The 18246-nt window shown below is 39.2% G+C and overlaps 1 protein-coding gene across 2 annotated transcripts in view; it reads right to left on the bottom strand.

Annotated features, from left to right (window-relative positions):
- LOC106974722 (zinc finger protein 345) overlaps positions 1-18246 on the bottom strand; it is a 171767-nt gene that overhangs the window by 111364 nt on the left and 42157 nt on the right. Inside the window, exons 7-10 of one of the 2 annotated variants that reach the window (XM_053210217.1) lie at positions 16719-16804; positions 14324-14450; positions 12931-13029; positions 5433-7113 (exon numbers count right to left, since the gene is read on the bottom strand). In XM_053210217.1, the coding sequence (XP_053066192.1) occupies positions 5433-7113; positions 12931-13029; positions 14324-14450; positions 16719-16804 (1993 nt within the window). Of the gene's footprint in view, positions 1-2019; positions 7114-12930; positions 13030-14323; positions 14451-16718; positions 16805-18246 lie in introns of those variants that run through there. The other variant, XM_053210210.1, reaches the window with a different exon arrangement.

Genomic DNA, 18246 nt, shown 5'->3' with positions numbered 1-18246 from the left:
CTTAATAAAAACCCTTGAGAAAGTCGGGACAGAAGGAACATACTTACACATCATAAAAGCCATTTATGAAAAGCCCACAGCTAACATCATCCTCAATGGGGAAAAACTGAGAGCTTTTTCCCTGAGATCAGGAACACGACAGGGATGTCCACTCTCACCACTGTTGTTTAACATAGTGTTGGAAGTTCTAGCATCAGCAATCAGACAACACAAGGAAATCAAAGGCATCAAAATTGGCAAAGATGAAGTCAAGCTTTCACTTTTTGCAGATGACATGATATTATACGTGGAAAATCCGATAGACTCCACCAAAAGTCTGCTAGAACTGATGCATGAATTCAGCAAACTTGCAGGATACAAAATCAACGTACAGAAATCAGTTGCATTCTTATACACTAATAATGAAGCAACACAAAGACAAATAAAGAAACTGATCCCATTCACAATTGCACCAAGAAGCATAAAATACCTAGGAATAAATCTAACCAAAGATGTCAAAGATCTGTATGCTGAAAACTATAGAAAGCTTATGAAGGAAATTGAAGAAGATATAAAGAAATGGAAAAACATTCCGTGCTCATGGGTTGGAAGAATAAATATTGTCAAAATGTCAATACTACCCAAAGCTATCTACACATTCAATGCAATCCCAATCAAAATTGCACCAGCATTCTTCTCGAAGCTAGAACAAGCAATCCTAAAATTCATATGGAACCACAAAAGGCCCCGAATAGCCAAAGTAATTTTGAAGAAGAAGACCAAAGCAGGAGGCATCACAATCCCAGACTTCAGCCTCTACTACAAAGCTGTCATCATCAAGACAGCATGGTATTGGCACAAAAACAGACACATAGACCAATGGAATAGAATAGAAACCCCAGAACTAGACCCACAAAAGTATGGCCAACCAATCTTTGACAAAGCAGGAAAGAATATCCAATGGAAAAAAGACAGTCTCTTTAACAAATGGTGCTGGGAGAACTGGACAGCAACATGCAGAAGGTTGGAACTAGACCACTTTCTCACACCATTCACAAAAATAAACTCAAAATGGATAAAGGACCTGAATGTGAGACAGGAAACCATCAAAACCCTCTAGGAGAAAACAGGAAAAGACCTCTCTGACCTCAGCCGTAGCAATTTCTTACTTGACACATCCCCAAAGGCAAGGGAATTAAAAGCAAAAATGAACTATTGGGACCTCATGAAGATAAAAAGCTTCTGCACAGCAAAGGAAACAATCAACAAAACTAAAAGGCAACCAACGGAATGGGAAAAGATATTTGCAAATGACATATCGGACAAAGGGCTAGTATCCAAAATCTATAAAGAGCTCACCAAACTCCACACCCGAAAAACAAATAATCCAGTGAAGAAATGGGCAGAAAACATGAATAGACACTTCTCTAAAGAAGACATCCGGATGGCCAACAGGCACATGAAAAGATGCTCAATGTCGCTCCTCATCAGGGAAATACAAATCAAAACCACACTCAGATATCACCTCACGCCAGTTGGAGTGGCCAAAGTGAGCAAATCAGGAAACTATAGATGCAGGAGAGGATGTGGAGAAACAGGAACGCTCTTGCCCTGTTGGTGGGAATGCAAACTGGTGCAGCCACTCTGGGAAACAGTGTGGAGGTTCCTCAAAACATTAAAAATAGACCTACCCTATGACCCAGCAGTAGCACTGCTAGGAATTTACCCAAGGGATACAGGAGTACTGATGCCTAGGGGCACTTGTACCCCAATGTTTATAGCAGCACTCTCAACAATAGCCAAATTATGGAAAGAGCCTAAATGTCCATCAACTGATGAATGGATAAAGAAATTGTGGTTTATATACACAATGGAGTACTACGTGGCAATGAGAAAGGATGAAATATGGCCCTTTGTAGCAACATGGATGGAACTGGAGAGTGTCATGCTAAGTGAAATAAGCCATACAGAGAAAGACAGATACTGTATGTTTTCACTCTTATGTGGATCCTGAGAAACTTAACAGAAACCCATGGGGGAGGGAAGGAAAAAAAAAAGTGGTTAGAGTGGGAGAGAGCCAAAGCATAAGAGACTCTTAAAAACTGAGAACAAACTGAGGGTTGGTGGGGGGTGGGAGGGAGGGGAGGGTGGGTGATGGGTATTGAAGAGGGCATCTTTTGGGATGAGCACTGGGTGTTGTATGGAAACCAATTTGACAATAAATTTCATAAAAATAAAATAAAATAAAGTATCTTAAAAGATTAAAAATAATAATAATAAAATAAAATATACTGCTTGGCTTTAAAACATTCCAGCAAAAAATATTTGGAAGATTAACAAGAAAGGTAAAATAGAAGTGATTATTAAAAATATGTGATGCTCGGTGCCTGGATGGCTCAGTCGGTTAAGCGTGTGACTCTTGATTTCAGCTCAGGTCATGATCTCAGTGTGCGATTGAGCCCTGTGTTGGGCTCTATTGCTAAGTGTGGAGCCTACTTGGGATTCTCTCTCTCTCTCTCTCTCTCTCTCTCTCTCTCTCTCTCTCTCTCTCTCCCTCTGCCCCTCCCTGCTCGCTCACTCTCTCTCTCTCTCTCTCTAAATAAATATTTAAAAATGCGATGTTGTATGTTATCTATACTTGAATTAAAAAATAAAAATAAAAACGTGATGGGTACATGTCTGTTCATTTTACTATTCTATTTTTACGTTTGGTATGTTCTACAATAAAAAGTTAAAATAAAACAAGTTACAGATGAGTGGGTAGCTATCTCATTAAAACATACTTTTGTTAGACTCAAATGTGGACCATATTTGAGAATAGAAGGAAACATCACAAGATGAAAACCAAAGTTTTAACAGTAGATGGATGAGCAATAGTGAATGTGATTCTTTTTAATTTACACTGTAACTTTGGTATGGGGTAAACTTTGTTTGTTACATAACTTTGTAAGAGGAATGTAGTGACCTTTGAAAAGAATTGTATGCATGTAGGGAAAATAAAGCTTAACTTGAACAGGTATGATGGTATCAGTATACCTCAAAGTAGCAACTGAGGCAGTATAGCAACCACAACCTGTTTGTCTTTATGAATTCTTTGATTAGTGTACATTCCTATCCCCTCACCATTACCTCAATAGGGAAACTCTTAGTTTCAAAATGATTTATGAAATAAAGTACTGAGATAATATTCATTCAAGTTTCATATTAAACCATCTTTTTAAAAAAGTTTTTTATTTATTTTGAGAGAGACAGATATAGCGCAAGTTGGGGAGGGACAGGGAGAAAGGGAGACAAAGAATCCCAAGCAGCCTCCCTGTGTGGGACGTGGGGCTCAAACTCCTGAAACTGGCAGATCACCTGAGCCAATACCAAGAGTCTGATGCTTAACTGCCTGGGCCACCCAGGCTCAACAGTCTTATAACAACAGCGTCAAGAATAAAAATCTAATTAAATCAATCTAGATGATGAGAGAATAGGGAAAGGGTTGTGAAAACTTGAGCTAGAGGGACTCTTCTTGTATAGTGTACTGATTAATTTTAGAACACAAAAGTACTGCACCACCCACTAAATTTAACTAACTTCCATAATGCCTTAAATTTTCTCTTATAATTATTCTTTTTGGTCAGCAATGGATTTCTCAAAGTGTGTTCATAACCCAAAGATAGTAAATATTATGGAGGGGAAAGAATTCATGGTCAGGACTGGGAAACAGTGTGTTGAATAATGGTAATATTTTCTTTATTGCAGGTCTTCTTACAACCTTTTAATTCGGCTTGCTCAAAGTGTAATTCATTGGCAATAAGGGAATTTGGTTATGTACCACAATATGCAATGAGACAGAGTCCTCTCCTCCAATGGTATTTTGGAGATTATTATCTCTTGAACATATTTTGGAGAGTCTGGTTCAGAGTATTTTCTAATAGGCAAATATGTTATATGCCAAATATATGTCAATGAATTATGATCAATGTAGCAAATAATATTTTAGGGGCGCCTGGCTGGCTCAGTCAGTTGAGCGTCCAGCTTCAGCTCAGGTCATGATCTCACAGTTCGTGAGTTTGAGCCCTGCATCAGGCTCTGTGCTGACAGCTTAGTGCCTGGAGCCTGCTTTGGATTCTGTGTCTCCCTCTCTCTCTGCTCCTCCCCAGCTTGCACTCTGTCTCTCCCTCTCTCAAAAACAAATAATAAACATTTAAAAAAAATTTTTTTTAAGATGAATTTAAATTACATTTGGGAAAACTGATCAGGACACTTGAAAGGGCCAGAAGCATCATTTTCCCCACTTAAAATAATGGAAGTAGACTCTGAAATGTGGGCATCTGAAAATTTACTCTTCAACATATTATCAGATACAGATAATGAGAAAAGCTGTAGTTAGTAAATTTTGTTTTGATTTCTCATTTAAGACAGTAATAATTTATATAGTTTTATTTTAATGGAGCCACTTGGCTATAATTTTCTTGATAAAAAATTATCTTTCCCTTAAAGAAGTAATTAGAAAATGTAGTAAAATGACTTCTGCTTTTGGAATTTGCTGTAGAAAAATGACCTCCCCTTGATTTTATAAAAAATCTCCACAACTCTAAAGGAATTTCTTCCATAGTTTTTTTGCAGTATGAATTATCTGGTGCAGCAAAATTTATGAGCTCTAAAATGGAGGCCTTTCTGCCTTTATGATGTCCTAAAGCTTCTGTCACAGAATAAATTATCTGGTGTTCAAAAAAGGATAGATGGTAAAACCAGACCAAACCCAAACAAGAAACAGAAAGGGATAGATGGTAATAGAATGCTTATATCTTACTGTATTCTAAAATATTCCTACCCTTTGACTTCTCTAATAGCATATAATAATGATAATACCAGTGATAATAATAGATACTGAGTATCAGATGCTGTCCAAAGGGAGTTACATGTGTTTAATCATCTATAATTCAATCCATGTAATATCATTACATTATTTTACACAAAGAAGCTGAGGCACAGAGAGGTTAAGTAACTTTTCAAATTTCACAAATTTCAAATAGAGATGGTACTCAATAAAGGATATATTTCAGATTACATTCCAAGGCTATAGAGATTGTTAAAATTGTTTAATAGGGGGTGCCTGGGTGGCTTAGTTGGTTAAGTGTCTGACTCTTGATCTCAGCTAAGGTCTTGATCTCAGGGTCATGAGTTCAAGCCCTAAGTTGGACTCTGTGCTGGGCATGAAGCCTACTTTAAAAATAAAAAATAAAAAAATGAAAATGAAAATAAATGTTTACTGTGTTTCAGAAGTTATTTCTGCATTCATTAATATAGGCTTTCTAAAAATGAGTTCATTATGAGCACAAGTCAAAGGATGTCCTACATTCATTACGAACATAATATGGGTTCTCTAATATTCCAGAGGTGTTGAATACAGTTGAAGCCTTTCTTATATTAAATCATATTCAAAGCTTTTTCAATTATGAAGCCTCATATGTTGAGTAAGTTGTGAATGACGTCTAAAGTCTTTACCACATTGGACACATGCATAAGGTTTCTCACCAGTATGGATCCTTTGATGTAGAGTAAGTTCTGAGCCACGACTAAAGGCCTTCCCACATTCCTTACATTCATAGGGTTTCTCACCAGAATGAGTTCTTAGATGTTCAGTAAGATGTGAACCACGAATAAAGGCCTTCCCACACTGCTTACATTCATAGGGTTTTTCACCTCTATGAATTCTCTGGTGCTCACTAAGTTGTGAGCCATAAATAAAAGCCTTGTCACATTCCTTACATTTGTAGGGTTTCTCACCTGTATGAATTCTCTGGTGATATGTAAGTTGTGTGGCACGAAAAAAGGTCTTCCCACATTCCTTACATTCATAATGTTTCTCACCATGAATTTTCTCATGTTGAGTAAGATATGCACCACGAATAAAAGCCTTTCCACACTCCTTACATTCAAAGGGTTTCTCACCTGTATGAATTCTCTGATGTTCACTAAGCTGTTTGCCACAAATGAAGGCCTTCTCACATTCTTTACATTTGTAGGGTTTTTCACCTGTATGAATTCTCTGATGTTGAGTAAGATTAGAATTAGAAATAAAGGCTTTTCCACATTCTTTACATTTATAGGGTCTCTCACCTGTATGAACTCTCAAATGGTAAGTAAGTTGTGAGCCACGAAAAAAGGCCTTCCCACATTCTTTACATTCATAGGGTTTCTCACCTGTATGGATTCGCTGATGTTCATTAAGTTGGGAGGCACATAAAAAGGCCTTCCCACATTCTTTACATCTGTAAGGCTTTTCACCAGTATGAACTCTTTGATGATAAGTAAGGTGTGAACCAAGAATAAAGGCCTTTCCACATTCCTTACACTCATAGGGTTTCTCACCACTATGAATTCTCTGATGGTAAGTAAGTTGAGAGCCAAGAATAAAGGACTTCCCACATTCCTTGCATTCATAGGGTTTTTCACCACTGTGAATTCTCTGATGGAGAGTATATTGTGAACAATAACTAAAGGCTTTTCCACATTTCTTACATTCATATGGTTTCTCTCCTGTATGAACTCTCTGATGTTCAGTGAGCTGTGAACCACGAATAAAAGCTTTCCCACATGCCTTACACTGATAAGGTTTTTCATTAGTATGAATTTTCTGATGTTGAATCAGATCAGAACTACGACCAAAGGCCTTCCCACATTCCATACACTCATAAGGCTTTTCACCATTCTGAATCCTCTGATGTTGAATATATGTTGGCTTTTTGCTGAAGGTCTTCCTACGTTTCTTAACTTCAGAGTGTTTTTCTTTATTATGGCTTTTCTCATGTTGAGTAAGGCATGACAGGTAGCTGAAAGCTTGTTCATATTCCTTACATTTGTACAATTTTTCCCTGGTAGGATTTAGCGGATGAAGAGTAGGTGACACAGAATGGCTTTGGGTGGCCTTTTCTCCATAGGTAATTTTCATGTGCATGTAAAGTCCTTCCTGACTTCCCTGTTGATCCTCAAATTTGCCTTTGCCTTCCATATTATCTCTAAGACCATTGTAATCAAAATTATGGCTGATAGGTTCCCTCCTATTTTCCCATTGCAGTGATTCCATTTCATAAGCTCCCTTTTCTGGAGATGACTTTTTGGTCTCACAACTGGATTCCAAGTCTGTAAGATAACAAGAGAGCAAATTCCTTCTTTTTTTTTTTTTTTTTTTTTTAACAAGGGGAAATGAAACTTCTAAAATAAAAATGATAGGTAAAATAAAAATTCTGATAAGAACAAATGGCTTAAACAGTGCTGAAATATTTTGTGCAATTAAAACAAAAGGTACAAGGAGAAAACATAGAATGAGGGGAGTTTATAGGGAGCAAAGTAATTAGGAAAACAGTTTAAGTGTGTGGTTCTCAAACTTTGGAGTAGATTAGAATCCAACCAAAGAAACTTATAAAATAACAAAAACACTCCCCTATAAACATTCAATCAAATGTCTAGTTAGATATCCAATCTACCAACAAGACCTACTACCTGTCCTATTAAAAGTTTATCAAGGGACGCCTGGGTGGCTCAGTTGGTTAAGTGTCTGATGTTGGCTCAGGTCATGATCTCACCTGGCTTTGAGCCCCACATTGGGCTCAGGGCTGACAGCTCAGGGCCTGGATCCTGCTTCAGATTCTGTGTCTCCCCCTCTCTGTGCCCCTCCCCTGCTCACACTCTGTCTCTCTCTCTCTCAAAAATAAATAAACATCAAAATTTTTTTAAGTTTATCAAGTACGACCACATCCACTACTATCACTCTAGGCCAAGCCACTTGCAATTGTCCCTGCAATCTGTTCTTCACACAGCAGCCAGAGGAATTCATTTACAATGTAATTCATATCACCTTATTCCCCTATAAAAATCTTCTGAGTTTACCATCTTAGAATAATATCCTAAGTTCTTACTTATTATGGCTCACAAGACCTTACTATGGTCCACAGACTCTACATGAGTTTGCCCTTGGCCACTTTTCTGATGTCATCTCTTGCCACTCCTAATTATTCATTTTGTTCTCACCACAATGGCTTCCTTGCTGTTCAAAAATACCAAGTGTATACCTCCGTGTTTACCTTTTGGAATGCTCTTTTCCCAGATACCTGCATGGTTTGCTCTCTCATTTCAGTTTTCCATTCAAATGACACATTATCAAAACACCCAATATAGAAATGCACCTATATTGCATTTATCACTAATGGATATACTAGTTTTAAAGTTTGTGCCTTGTCTGTCTGCCCATGCTTAATCAAAGCAATGACTTTGTTTCATTCTCTGCTTTATTTCTAGTACCTAGAGCCATTACTGGACACTCAGTATTTGTCAGCAACTTTAAAAATACAAATTTTCTTTCATTTTTCATTTCCCCAGATGCTTCTGATATAAAAAAAAAATTGAGAATACTGCTTAAAACCTTTCAATGGTTTACCCCTTTGTACTTCAAATAAAATCCAAATTCCTGTTCAAAGCCTAAAAGCCCCTGCATGATCCATTTCTTGATTACTTTTTTCACCTCATTTTGAACCACCACTATCTTCAGGAACAATGCTCTAGCCTTACTGGCTTTATTGAAGTTTTTGGAACATATCAAATCCTTTCCCATTTCACACTCTCACATGCTGTTCTATCTGCCAGGAATGCTCTCTGCATGGCCAGTTCCTTTTTGTCTGAAATGTCCTAACTAAAATGGCAGCTGCTCAGAAAGACTATCCCTGAAAACTCGAATTGGGTTCATGCTTTATCTTATTCTTTCATTTATCTGATTGTCTATACTTGTCATATAACTTTAATATGTAGAAGAACACTATCTAATGTGACTGGAACAGCAGCCACCATCTCTGACAACAATGCACATAAGCTGTAGAGTGTAATAGAGGATGGTGTTGAGAAAGGAAATAAACATAAATCAATAAATTGAAGATTGAACAGTCTTTAGAAATGAGTCAGAAATCCAAGGAAAACATGCTTTTGTTGAAAAGCAGAAAGAAATTGTAAACAACAACAAAAACAAAAAACCCCACATAGCTCAGTTTAACATCAACTCATGTCAGCAAAATGTACTGGGATGAGAGTACCTGGCTTTTTACTTTGTCAGAGAAGCACAATATCATTTATAAAACATTAGGTAAGAACCCAACTGGAATATGGTGATCAAGAGAACAGTGTAAGGAACCAAATGAATCCAGTTTAGGTCCCAAACTGCTCTCCATGTCACATATAGTAACATGATTAAATAGTTCTTTTTTGATGTTTATTTATTTTTGAGAGAGAGAGACAGAGCACGAGCAGGGGAGGGGCAGAGAGAGAGGGAGACACAGAATCTGTAACAGGCTCCAGGCTCTGAACTGTCAGCACAGAACCTGACGTGGGGCTTGAACTCACGAATTGAAAGATCATGACCTGAGCCAAAGTTGGACGCTTAACCGACTGAGCCACCCGGGTGCCTCTAAACAGTTCTTTTTATTGTCGTTAAATTAATGGAAGAAAAAAATGAGAAAATACAAAAGGGGTGATGGCTGAAAATGACAAAATGGCGTCTGAAAAGCAGAAGTCATTTCGGGAGACCTCTTTCATACTTGCCCCCCTCAACAACTCTGGCTGAATTGATCCTCTAAATCTCTCTTGAATCTGTTTCCTTATCCCCAATGCCATTACCAACACTCAGAAAGCCCAGAGAGCACCACACATTTGAAGCAAAACAATAATCCCCTCAGTCGTGTCCTGAGATCCTTTCTTCTAATCTCCATCTGACAGTCAAGAGTAATATATTAAATATGTAAATCACATTATGTCACTGTCCTACTTAAGATTCTTCATTAGCTTGCAAATGCTCTGGGGACAAAATTCAATGAGAGATAAGAAATACATGTTATTTTATGGTCAAATACACACCCACAACATAAAACAAACAAGTCATGAAATAATCTTTACCTCTGCTACATGTGATGCATTCTGATATTTTTAAAAAATTTCTGCTCTATGTTATTGTATTTAAGAATCAAAACAAAACTGGGGCACCTGCGTGGCTCATTCAGTTGCACATCCAACTTTGGTTCAGGTCATGATCTCGATGTTCGTGAGTTTGAGCCCTGCTTTGGGCTCTGTGCTGACAGCTCAGAGCCTGGAGCCTGTTTCAGATTGTGTCTCCCTCTCTCTCTGCCCTTTCCCACTCACACTCTGTCTCTCTCTCTCTCTCTCTCAAAAATAAATATTCTTTAAAAAAAGAAAAAGAAACAAAACAAAACCAAAACAAAACAAAAACAAAAACAAATGCTGTTCACAACCTATCAGGTCATTTTTATAATCCCTAAGGTTCTGCCTGGCCTAGACCCTGGCAGACTCCAAACTCATACCTGGCACCCTTCCCTCACTAGGCTCCAACTATAAGGGCCTTCTTTGAATACCTCCTATTACACCAAGCTGCATCGCTCTATGGCCTTCAGGACACCGTTTCCTCTGCCAAGAATGTTTTTCTCTCTACCCTCAGCCTCCCTACTGCTTTACATCCTTTCAGGGCTCATCCTTTCACATACCCTTGCTTTTCCTCAAAAGTCCTTCCCAATCTCAGACTCCAGCAATGCCGCACCTGCAATTCGCTCTTATAGTAAGACAGCCACAGCTCATGAGCTCATGATAGTGAAACTGAGCCCCACATTGGGCTCTGCACTGAGCATGGAACCTGCTTGGGATTCTATCTCTCTCCCCCTCTCTCTGCTTCTCCTACCTCTCCACACTCTCTTGCTCTCTCAAATAAATAAATAAATAAATAAGTAAACAAACAAACAAACAAACTAAACTAAACATAAACATAAAAAAAAAAGACAGCTACTCTACCCACTGCAGCCTACAAGGGAGGCCCCCCATAGCTTTGGATGCTGGTAAGACTGCCACATCCTGCTCTTAATGCTGGATTCTCCTAGGAGGTCTTGACTTCCATAAACTCTCAATGTGACAGTCCCACTACCTTTAGTTTATGACAGGAATAAGTACTCACCCTCCCCAAAGAAACTACTCCAAGACCTATCCTGTAATGCTTGGCATCTCTGGGTATCCCAATACTCCTGAAAAGCCCTGGCTTTCTGTATCCTTGTTCATCACTAGGCCTCTCATCCCATTCCAGGTCTAGACCTCTTTTATTGTGACTCAGTGTTCTATTACTCTCTGACCACTAGGGCTCCAGGAACTCACTATATACTTTCTGCAAATACTCCACAACCTCAGCCTCCTTCCCTCTATGTATTCTCTTCACCTCTTGCTCTGATTGCAACGTTGAGCACCCTGCTTCCCAGAAGCACTGTTTTCCTCCACCTCACTCCAGCTACCGTCCCCTGAAGTAGACATAACAGACCTTGTTATTTCTAATTAGGACAGTACCTCCCAAAACTCAATTTCAAGTAACCATCCTTACTGACCACTACCACCAATATTTCCAGATCACTTACTCTTGTACCATCTCTCCAATATTTATCTCCACCTTAAAGACTCTCCTTCAAAATCAAAACAAAACAACTCCTTTGATTCTATGGTTCACCCTGTAGCTCCTATCCATTTACTGTACTCCTTCCTGGTAAAACTTCTCAAAAGAGATGTCTGTATTTCCTGTCAATACTTTTTCCCCCTTTGTCTCCCACCCTTATAACTAACATTTTTCCCATATTTGCTTCCAGGATTTTTTTTTCTTGCACTTTTATACAGTTGAAATAATTCTACATATATAAACTTAAACCATACTTCTTTGTCCTAATTATTAGGGCACTATTATAAAAAACTTCTAATACATTTTAAAACTCTATTTGTACTTTTGAGAATTCCTCAAATGGGTCCTCAACACTGCCTGGTGAGTTAAGTCATTACCCCACAACAGTTTTTATTGTTGGCTTATTTCTTCCCTAGTCTCTCATCTCGCCCCATCACCCAGAGATTTACCTTATATTTATCCCTCAGTCCTGACTACCATCTTGCAGGCTTTCAAATGCTTATCTAACTTCTCTGTCAAGAATATCTAATGGCCATCTCCAATGCATAACTCTTGACTTCCTTCTGCAGGCTTCTAAACTCTGATGCTTCTTTCTATTTCCAATCCTTCAGCAAATCCTATTAATTGTACCATCAGATATAACCCATTCTCATTTTCTTCACATATTAGACCCCATTCCAAGACACTATCATCTCTAAAGTGGACTCCTGAACTAGTGTCCTCTAACTGGCCTTCTTGCTTTCATTCTTAACCTCATTCTACATAAGCACCCAGAGTGATGTGTAAACAAAGATCCCTTACTCATCTGCACAAAACCCTTCAACAGCTCCTTATACTTAGAATAAAATCACATTCCTTGCAATGGCCTACATGGTCTTATGTGATCTGTTCTCTGCCTATTTCTCTGACCTCATCACTAATTTCCACTTTCACTCTCCTTGTTCTAGCCATGCTGACTTTGTTCTAGCCACGCAGCCAGAAGGCTGATCCTCAAATAAGTGAAGTTCAGCATCTCCTCAGGGCCTCTACACTTCTGTCCCATGTGACTGAACACACACTTCCCTTTTTTTGCATGGCTAATTTCATTCAGGCCTCAGTTCAAAATTACTTCCTCTGGGAGATCATCCCTGATTATCCTAATCTAAGAACACAGCAAGCTCTCCATAAACATTTGCTGGCTAGAGACACCAACTCAATTAAAAATAAATAAAAGGATTATCTTTGGAAGAAATGAAAAGTAACTTCCTCATTAAAACAAAAGGGGAATATGAGAGAAGAAGTATGGTAAATGGGAGTTGGAAAGGAAGTTCCTTTGGCAACTCATATTGATACCACCTTCCTGCTGAGACCTTAGGCTTCTTTCCACAGGCCTTTGAAGAGAGCTTCATGCAAACATCTCCAAGTGTTGCCACCTCACAGACCAGCTGTATTATTATGAGCAATAGCTGCTCCTATGTGACTTGCTCTTTATTCACCTGAGCTCCATCTTCTTGTCATGGCTCTTGTCACCATCCAGGGGTCCTTCCCTTGCTCCAATAAAGAAAACACATCTGGTTTAGGGATCGCACATCCAGCTTAAAAGAAAAGAAATGGGATATGGTCATGGTATAAGAGTCCCAGATTCAAATCCAGTCCACTGGTCATCAAAGACACTGAAGGAAGTGACAGAGGAATATGTGAAGGTCTGAAGGATGAGAAATAAGAAGGTACACAGTGGAGGGGCTCCTGGGTGGCTCAATTGGTTGAGTGTCCGACTTCAGCTCAGGTCATGATCTCGCAGTTTGTGAGTTTGAGCCCCGTGTGGGACTCTCTGCGGACAGCTCAGACCCTGGTACCTGCTTTGGATTCTGTGTCTCTCGCTCTCTCTCTGCCCCTCCCCCGCTCACACTCTGTCTCTCTCAAAAATAAATAAACATTAAAAACAATTATATAATGAGCACTGGGTGTTGTATGGAAACCAATTTGACAATAAATTTCATATATTGAAAAAAAATTATATAAAACAAAAGAAGGTACACAGTGGAGCTGTCTACTTCTGTTAGCTAGAATGAAAGGGGAAGTTATTCCAATAAGAGGGCCTAAAGCTATCAGCAGAAGGGAGGAGGGGAAAAGACAAAAGCAGAATCAATAATTGTTTTGCAGAATTGTTTTCCAGAATCAATATTTCCAGCCAAGGAGACACCTAAATAGGTGTTTCACCTGACAGTTCCTTGCTAAGTATGTCTAGCCCATTAGCTCCTTATGTGAGCCAGTCTGAGCCAGAATAGAGCTGAGGACCTGCACAGAAGCCCCCCTGAGCTGACCTGAAGATACCTTAGCTCATTATAATAATAAGATGTCCTCTAGGGTGCCTGGGTGGCTCAGTCAGTTAAGCATCTGTCTTGATTTCAGCTAAGGTCATGATCTTGCAGTTGTGAGATCAAGTTCCATGTCAGGCTCCATGCTGATCATGCAGCCTGCTTGGGAGTCTCTCTCTCCCTCTCTCACTGTCCCTCTCTCCTCCTCAAAATAAATAAATAAACATTAAAAAAAAAAATAAGATCTCTTATCATGGGTAGAGTTTTCCACCATTTTTTGAACATATGATGTACATACTGGCATGTTGACATGCTAGACATGCTAATTGAACCAAAAGTGCTTACTTACACAAACTCCCTGCCCCCACCCTGATACACTGCATAAAAATTTCCTGTAATAATCCCACAGGGAGACAGTGCATTCAGACCAATCTCCCTATCTCTGTAGCAAGTAATACAAAGTTCTTTGCTTTCAACATTTCCTTGGCTTGTGTGCAATTTAGTGCACCTTGAGTTCGGTTACATTTCTACCTCCAAAACACTCAAACCTTTCTGTACAAGATGATCTTACCCAGTGAGATCAGGTTGCTGTAGTTCTCCAACATCACATCCCTGTACAAATCCCTCTGAGTGGAGCTAAGGCATTCCCACTCCTCCTGAGAGAAGTCGATGGCCACATCCCTGAAAGTCACCAACCACTGAAACAACAAATCCATTTATTGTTGGTGAAAATATGGCAATGACTTCGAGGTAAAATGAGGAAAGAAAGAGGAGGGTGTGAAGGAAGGGGATGACAATAAATAGGCCATGGCTGAACACATTGTAACATTAAAAGAAATTAGGTACCTGAACAAAGACAAAACTTCCAATGTATAGTAAGACAATTCTATTATCCAGAAAAGTCCAGGAACACAAAAGGCCAGATGAATGCAATTCTCCAATTAAATGAAATATTATATGTAATCACACAGTATATTAAGCTTTTCAGATTCTCAAAAAATAATAAATTCTCAACAAATATGAGTTCTTTCCTTTTCTTCTCCCCTTAAAGAAAAATATAAACAAACTTAATGAAATATTTCCAAACAATTTTTAACAAATCTCTAGGCTAACACATAGAATTTGGATATAACTTAAGAATTTTTTGAAGATTAAGGCACCTGGGTGGTTCAGTCAGTTAAGCATCTGACTCTTGATTTTGGCTCAGGTTATGCTCTCACAGTTCGTGAGATTTAATCCTGAGTCGGGCTCTGTGCAGAGCCTGCTTGGAATTCTCTCTCTCCCTCTGTCTCTGTCCCTCCCTGGCTTGTGCATACATACACACTCTCTCTCTCAAAATAAATAAATATTTTTTTAAAAAGAATGTTTTGAAGATTTGAATTCTTCAAGTCACAATATTATGATGTTTCCATTTTATGTATGAAATGATCTGCTTATTTGGGAGTATTTCATTTAATTCTCCAACGTCTTTGAGCTCTAAGAATCTACAGTTCTCAAGAGAGTAGGCATTTGGCAGGTTTCATTTCTACTTTCTGTGTTCCTAGGCTACAGCTAGCTTATGGATACCAATCTAGGTGCCTCAGGTATCACTGACACATTCTGGCCAACTCCAAGGTAAACCTGACTGCTGGTCATCCTCTCATTGGTTCCTGAGTAAGAGGACTGTGGTACATAGAATAACACCCTCCCCAACATGTCCACATCTGAATCTCTGGAACCTGTGAGTATGTAACCTTATAATGCAAATGGAACTTTGTAGATGTGATTAAGGATCTTTAAAAGGGAAGATTATCCTGGATTATCTGCTTGGGACCAATGTAATCTTAAGAGTGTTTTAAATGGTAGAGGGAGGGGCGCCTGGGTGGCTCAGTAGGTTGAGCGTCAGACTTCGGCTCAGGGCATGATCTCACGGTCTGTGAGTTCGAGCCCATGTCGGGCTCTGTGCTGACAGCTCAGAGCCTGGAGCCTGCTTCTGATTCTGTGTCTCCCTCTCTCTCTGCCCCTCCTCCACTCATGCTCTGTCTCAGAAATAAATAAACATTAAATGGTAGAGGAAGGCCGAGAAGGAGATGTGATAATGAAAGCAGAGGTCAGAATGATGACTGCTGGCTGTAAAAATGGAAGGGAGCCACAAGCCAAGGAACGTGACAGCCTCTAGCAGCTGGAAAAATGCAAGGAAATAGATTCGCCTCCAGAAGAACACAGACCTACCAACACCTTAAATTTAGCCTGTAAAACTAATTTCAGACACTGACCTCCAGAAATATAAGATAATAAACTTATGTTGTTTTAAGTCACTGAGTTTATAGTAATTTGTCATGGCATCAACAGGAAACTGCAAGAGGCAAGATCTCTTCCTTCTCGGGACTCAGTTCCTCACCCAATCTTAAAAGCCTTGCAGAAAATCTTATCATACCCTGAGACTTGGAACACCCAGCAGAAATGCTGTCACTTCCAAGTGGGAAACCCAGGTCTATAGAGAAGATCAGTTTGCCATATGTCCCATGTAACTACCTCACCAAACCATTATACTAATACTGCTCTTAAGGGGAGTATTAGTATTAGGAATACTGCTCTTTATACTGCTTCCTTAGGACTCCTGGCAGAAGACTTTGCATGTAAAATATGTAGAATGATCTGAAAAAATACTTAAACACTCTCTGGTGAGGGGAAAAGCATTTAGAGAAGAATGGTGAGATTAGCCACTGGAATGGGAGAAATTTGGGAGTGGTTCCTTCAGGCAGCTAAGCAAGGCAGAAAATTTGGGGATAAATAAATCTGGTGTTCACATCACACAACACATCACTTCAAGAAGGAAAAATGAGGGGCCCCTGGCTGGCTCAGTCGGTAGAGCATGCAATTCAATCTCGGGGTTGTGAGTTTGAGCCTCACATTTGGTGCAGAGATTATGAAAAAATTTTTTAAAAAATCTAAAAAAAAAAAGGAAAAATGAAATAGTAACTCACATGGGGCATGTTTTCTAGAACTATCAGGACTGATTGGTTTTCTGGGTTCTTTTCCTGGAGATGTGCAGAGTTCAGAGAACGCCGGGCTGGAGAGAGAAACAGAAGCCATGAGATAAACCGTGCCTCAGAGCCCACAAAATAAGCACCTTGACACTAACTTTATTTCACCTCTTTTTTTTTTTTATTTTTAATGTTTATTTATTTTTAAGAGAGAGAGAGAGAGAGAGAGAGAGAGAGTGAGCCTGCCTGAAACAGGCTCCAGGCTCTGAACTGTCAGCACAGAGCCCGACGTGGGGCTCAAACCCAGGAGCTGCAAGATAACGACCTGCACTGAAGTCAGATACTTAACCAACTAAGCCACTCAGCCACCCCTATTTTACCTCTTTGAGGGAGTTTGGAAAAATCTTAGCTTTCCTGCAAATCCAATGGAATACAGGTACAGCAGAAAGAATTCAGGCCAAACTTCTACTGAATCCCCCTGATGCTGAATAGGACCTCACAGGGTACTAGTTTTCCAGGGCATCTCACATCTTTAGGATAGGGGCATACCTAGGGAGCCCTGAGATCAGCTTCCCCAGATACCTCCCCTCCCCCCCCTCCCCCCGCATATACACACAAAGTGAGATGCTTTGCTCCCACAGTTTAAGGGCTCAATCCTACAAGACTGCTCCTGATTCCAGAAGTCAGTCTGAAATCCCTGGCCACCAGTACTTCTGATCACTCAGCTATAAATTGGGGGCTCCCACAGTCCCCTCCTAGGTTTGATACTTTGCTAGGATGGCTCACAGAACTTAGGAAGCCACAAAAAGGATGAAGTATCTAGGCCTAAGGTTGACAAGAAATGCATAAAACCTGTAGGAAGAAAAACTTGAAATACTTCCTGAAAGACATAAAAATAGATTTGTGCAAATGGCTAAAACAGTATTTCCCAACATTGTTTTCTATCATTGCCCCTCTGAGGAGCCATTTTAGACATTTTTTCCTAGTTGTCCCCCTCCGGCATGAAATTTTAATAGGTCAGATACACTGTAATATATGTATTTATGTAAGTATATATAAGTTATATATAAGTTTATATAATATAGAGGAGCCTGGGTGGCTCAGTTGGTTAAGCGTCCAACTTCAGTTCAGGTCACAATCTCAGTTTGTGAGAGTTTGAGCTCAGTTTGAGCTCCACATTGGGTTCTGTGCTGACAGCTCCAAGCCTGGAGATTGCTTCAGATTCTGTGTCTTCTGCTCTCTCTGCTCCTTACCTGCTTGTGCTCTCTCACTCTCTCTCCAAAAATAAAAAAAACATTTAAAAAATAAAAAAAAAAGTATATAATATAAACAATGTAATTAAAATTGTAATATATCATTCAAAACCATTCTTTTCCAACAAAAGGTAAAACAATTGAAAAATTAATTTCTTAAAAATTCTTTTTAGTGAACTTAACTTCTACTAGATAGAAGAAACTTTTAACTGGTCGCTTGATCTTCATTCACATATTGTCAACATTTTAACTTCTCAGCCCTTGACATAATTGGT

The sequence above is a fragment of the Acinonyx jubatus genome, chromosome E2 (assembly GCF_027475565.1).
Source record: "Acinonyx jubatus isolate Ajub_Pintada_27869175 chromosome E2, VMU_Ajub_asm_v1.0, whole genome shotgun sequence".
Taxonomy (NCBI): domain Eukaryota; kingdom Metazoa; phylum Chordata; class Mammalia; order Carnivora; family Felidae; genus Acinonyx; species Acinonyx jubatus.
Note: the sequence above shows the minus strand (reverse complement) of the source record. Positions and strands in the feature narration are given on the sequence as shown.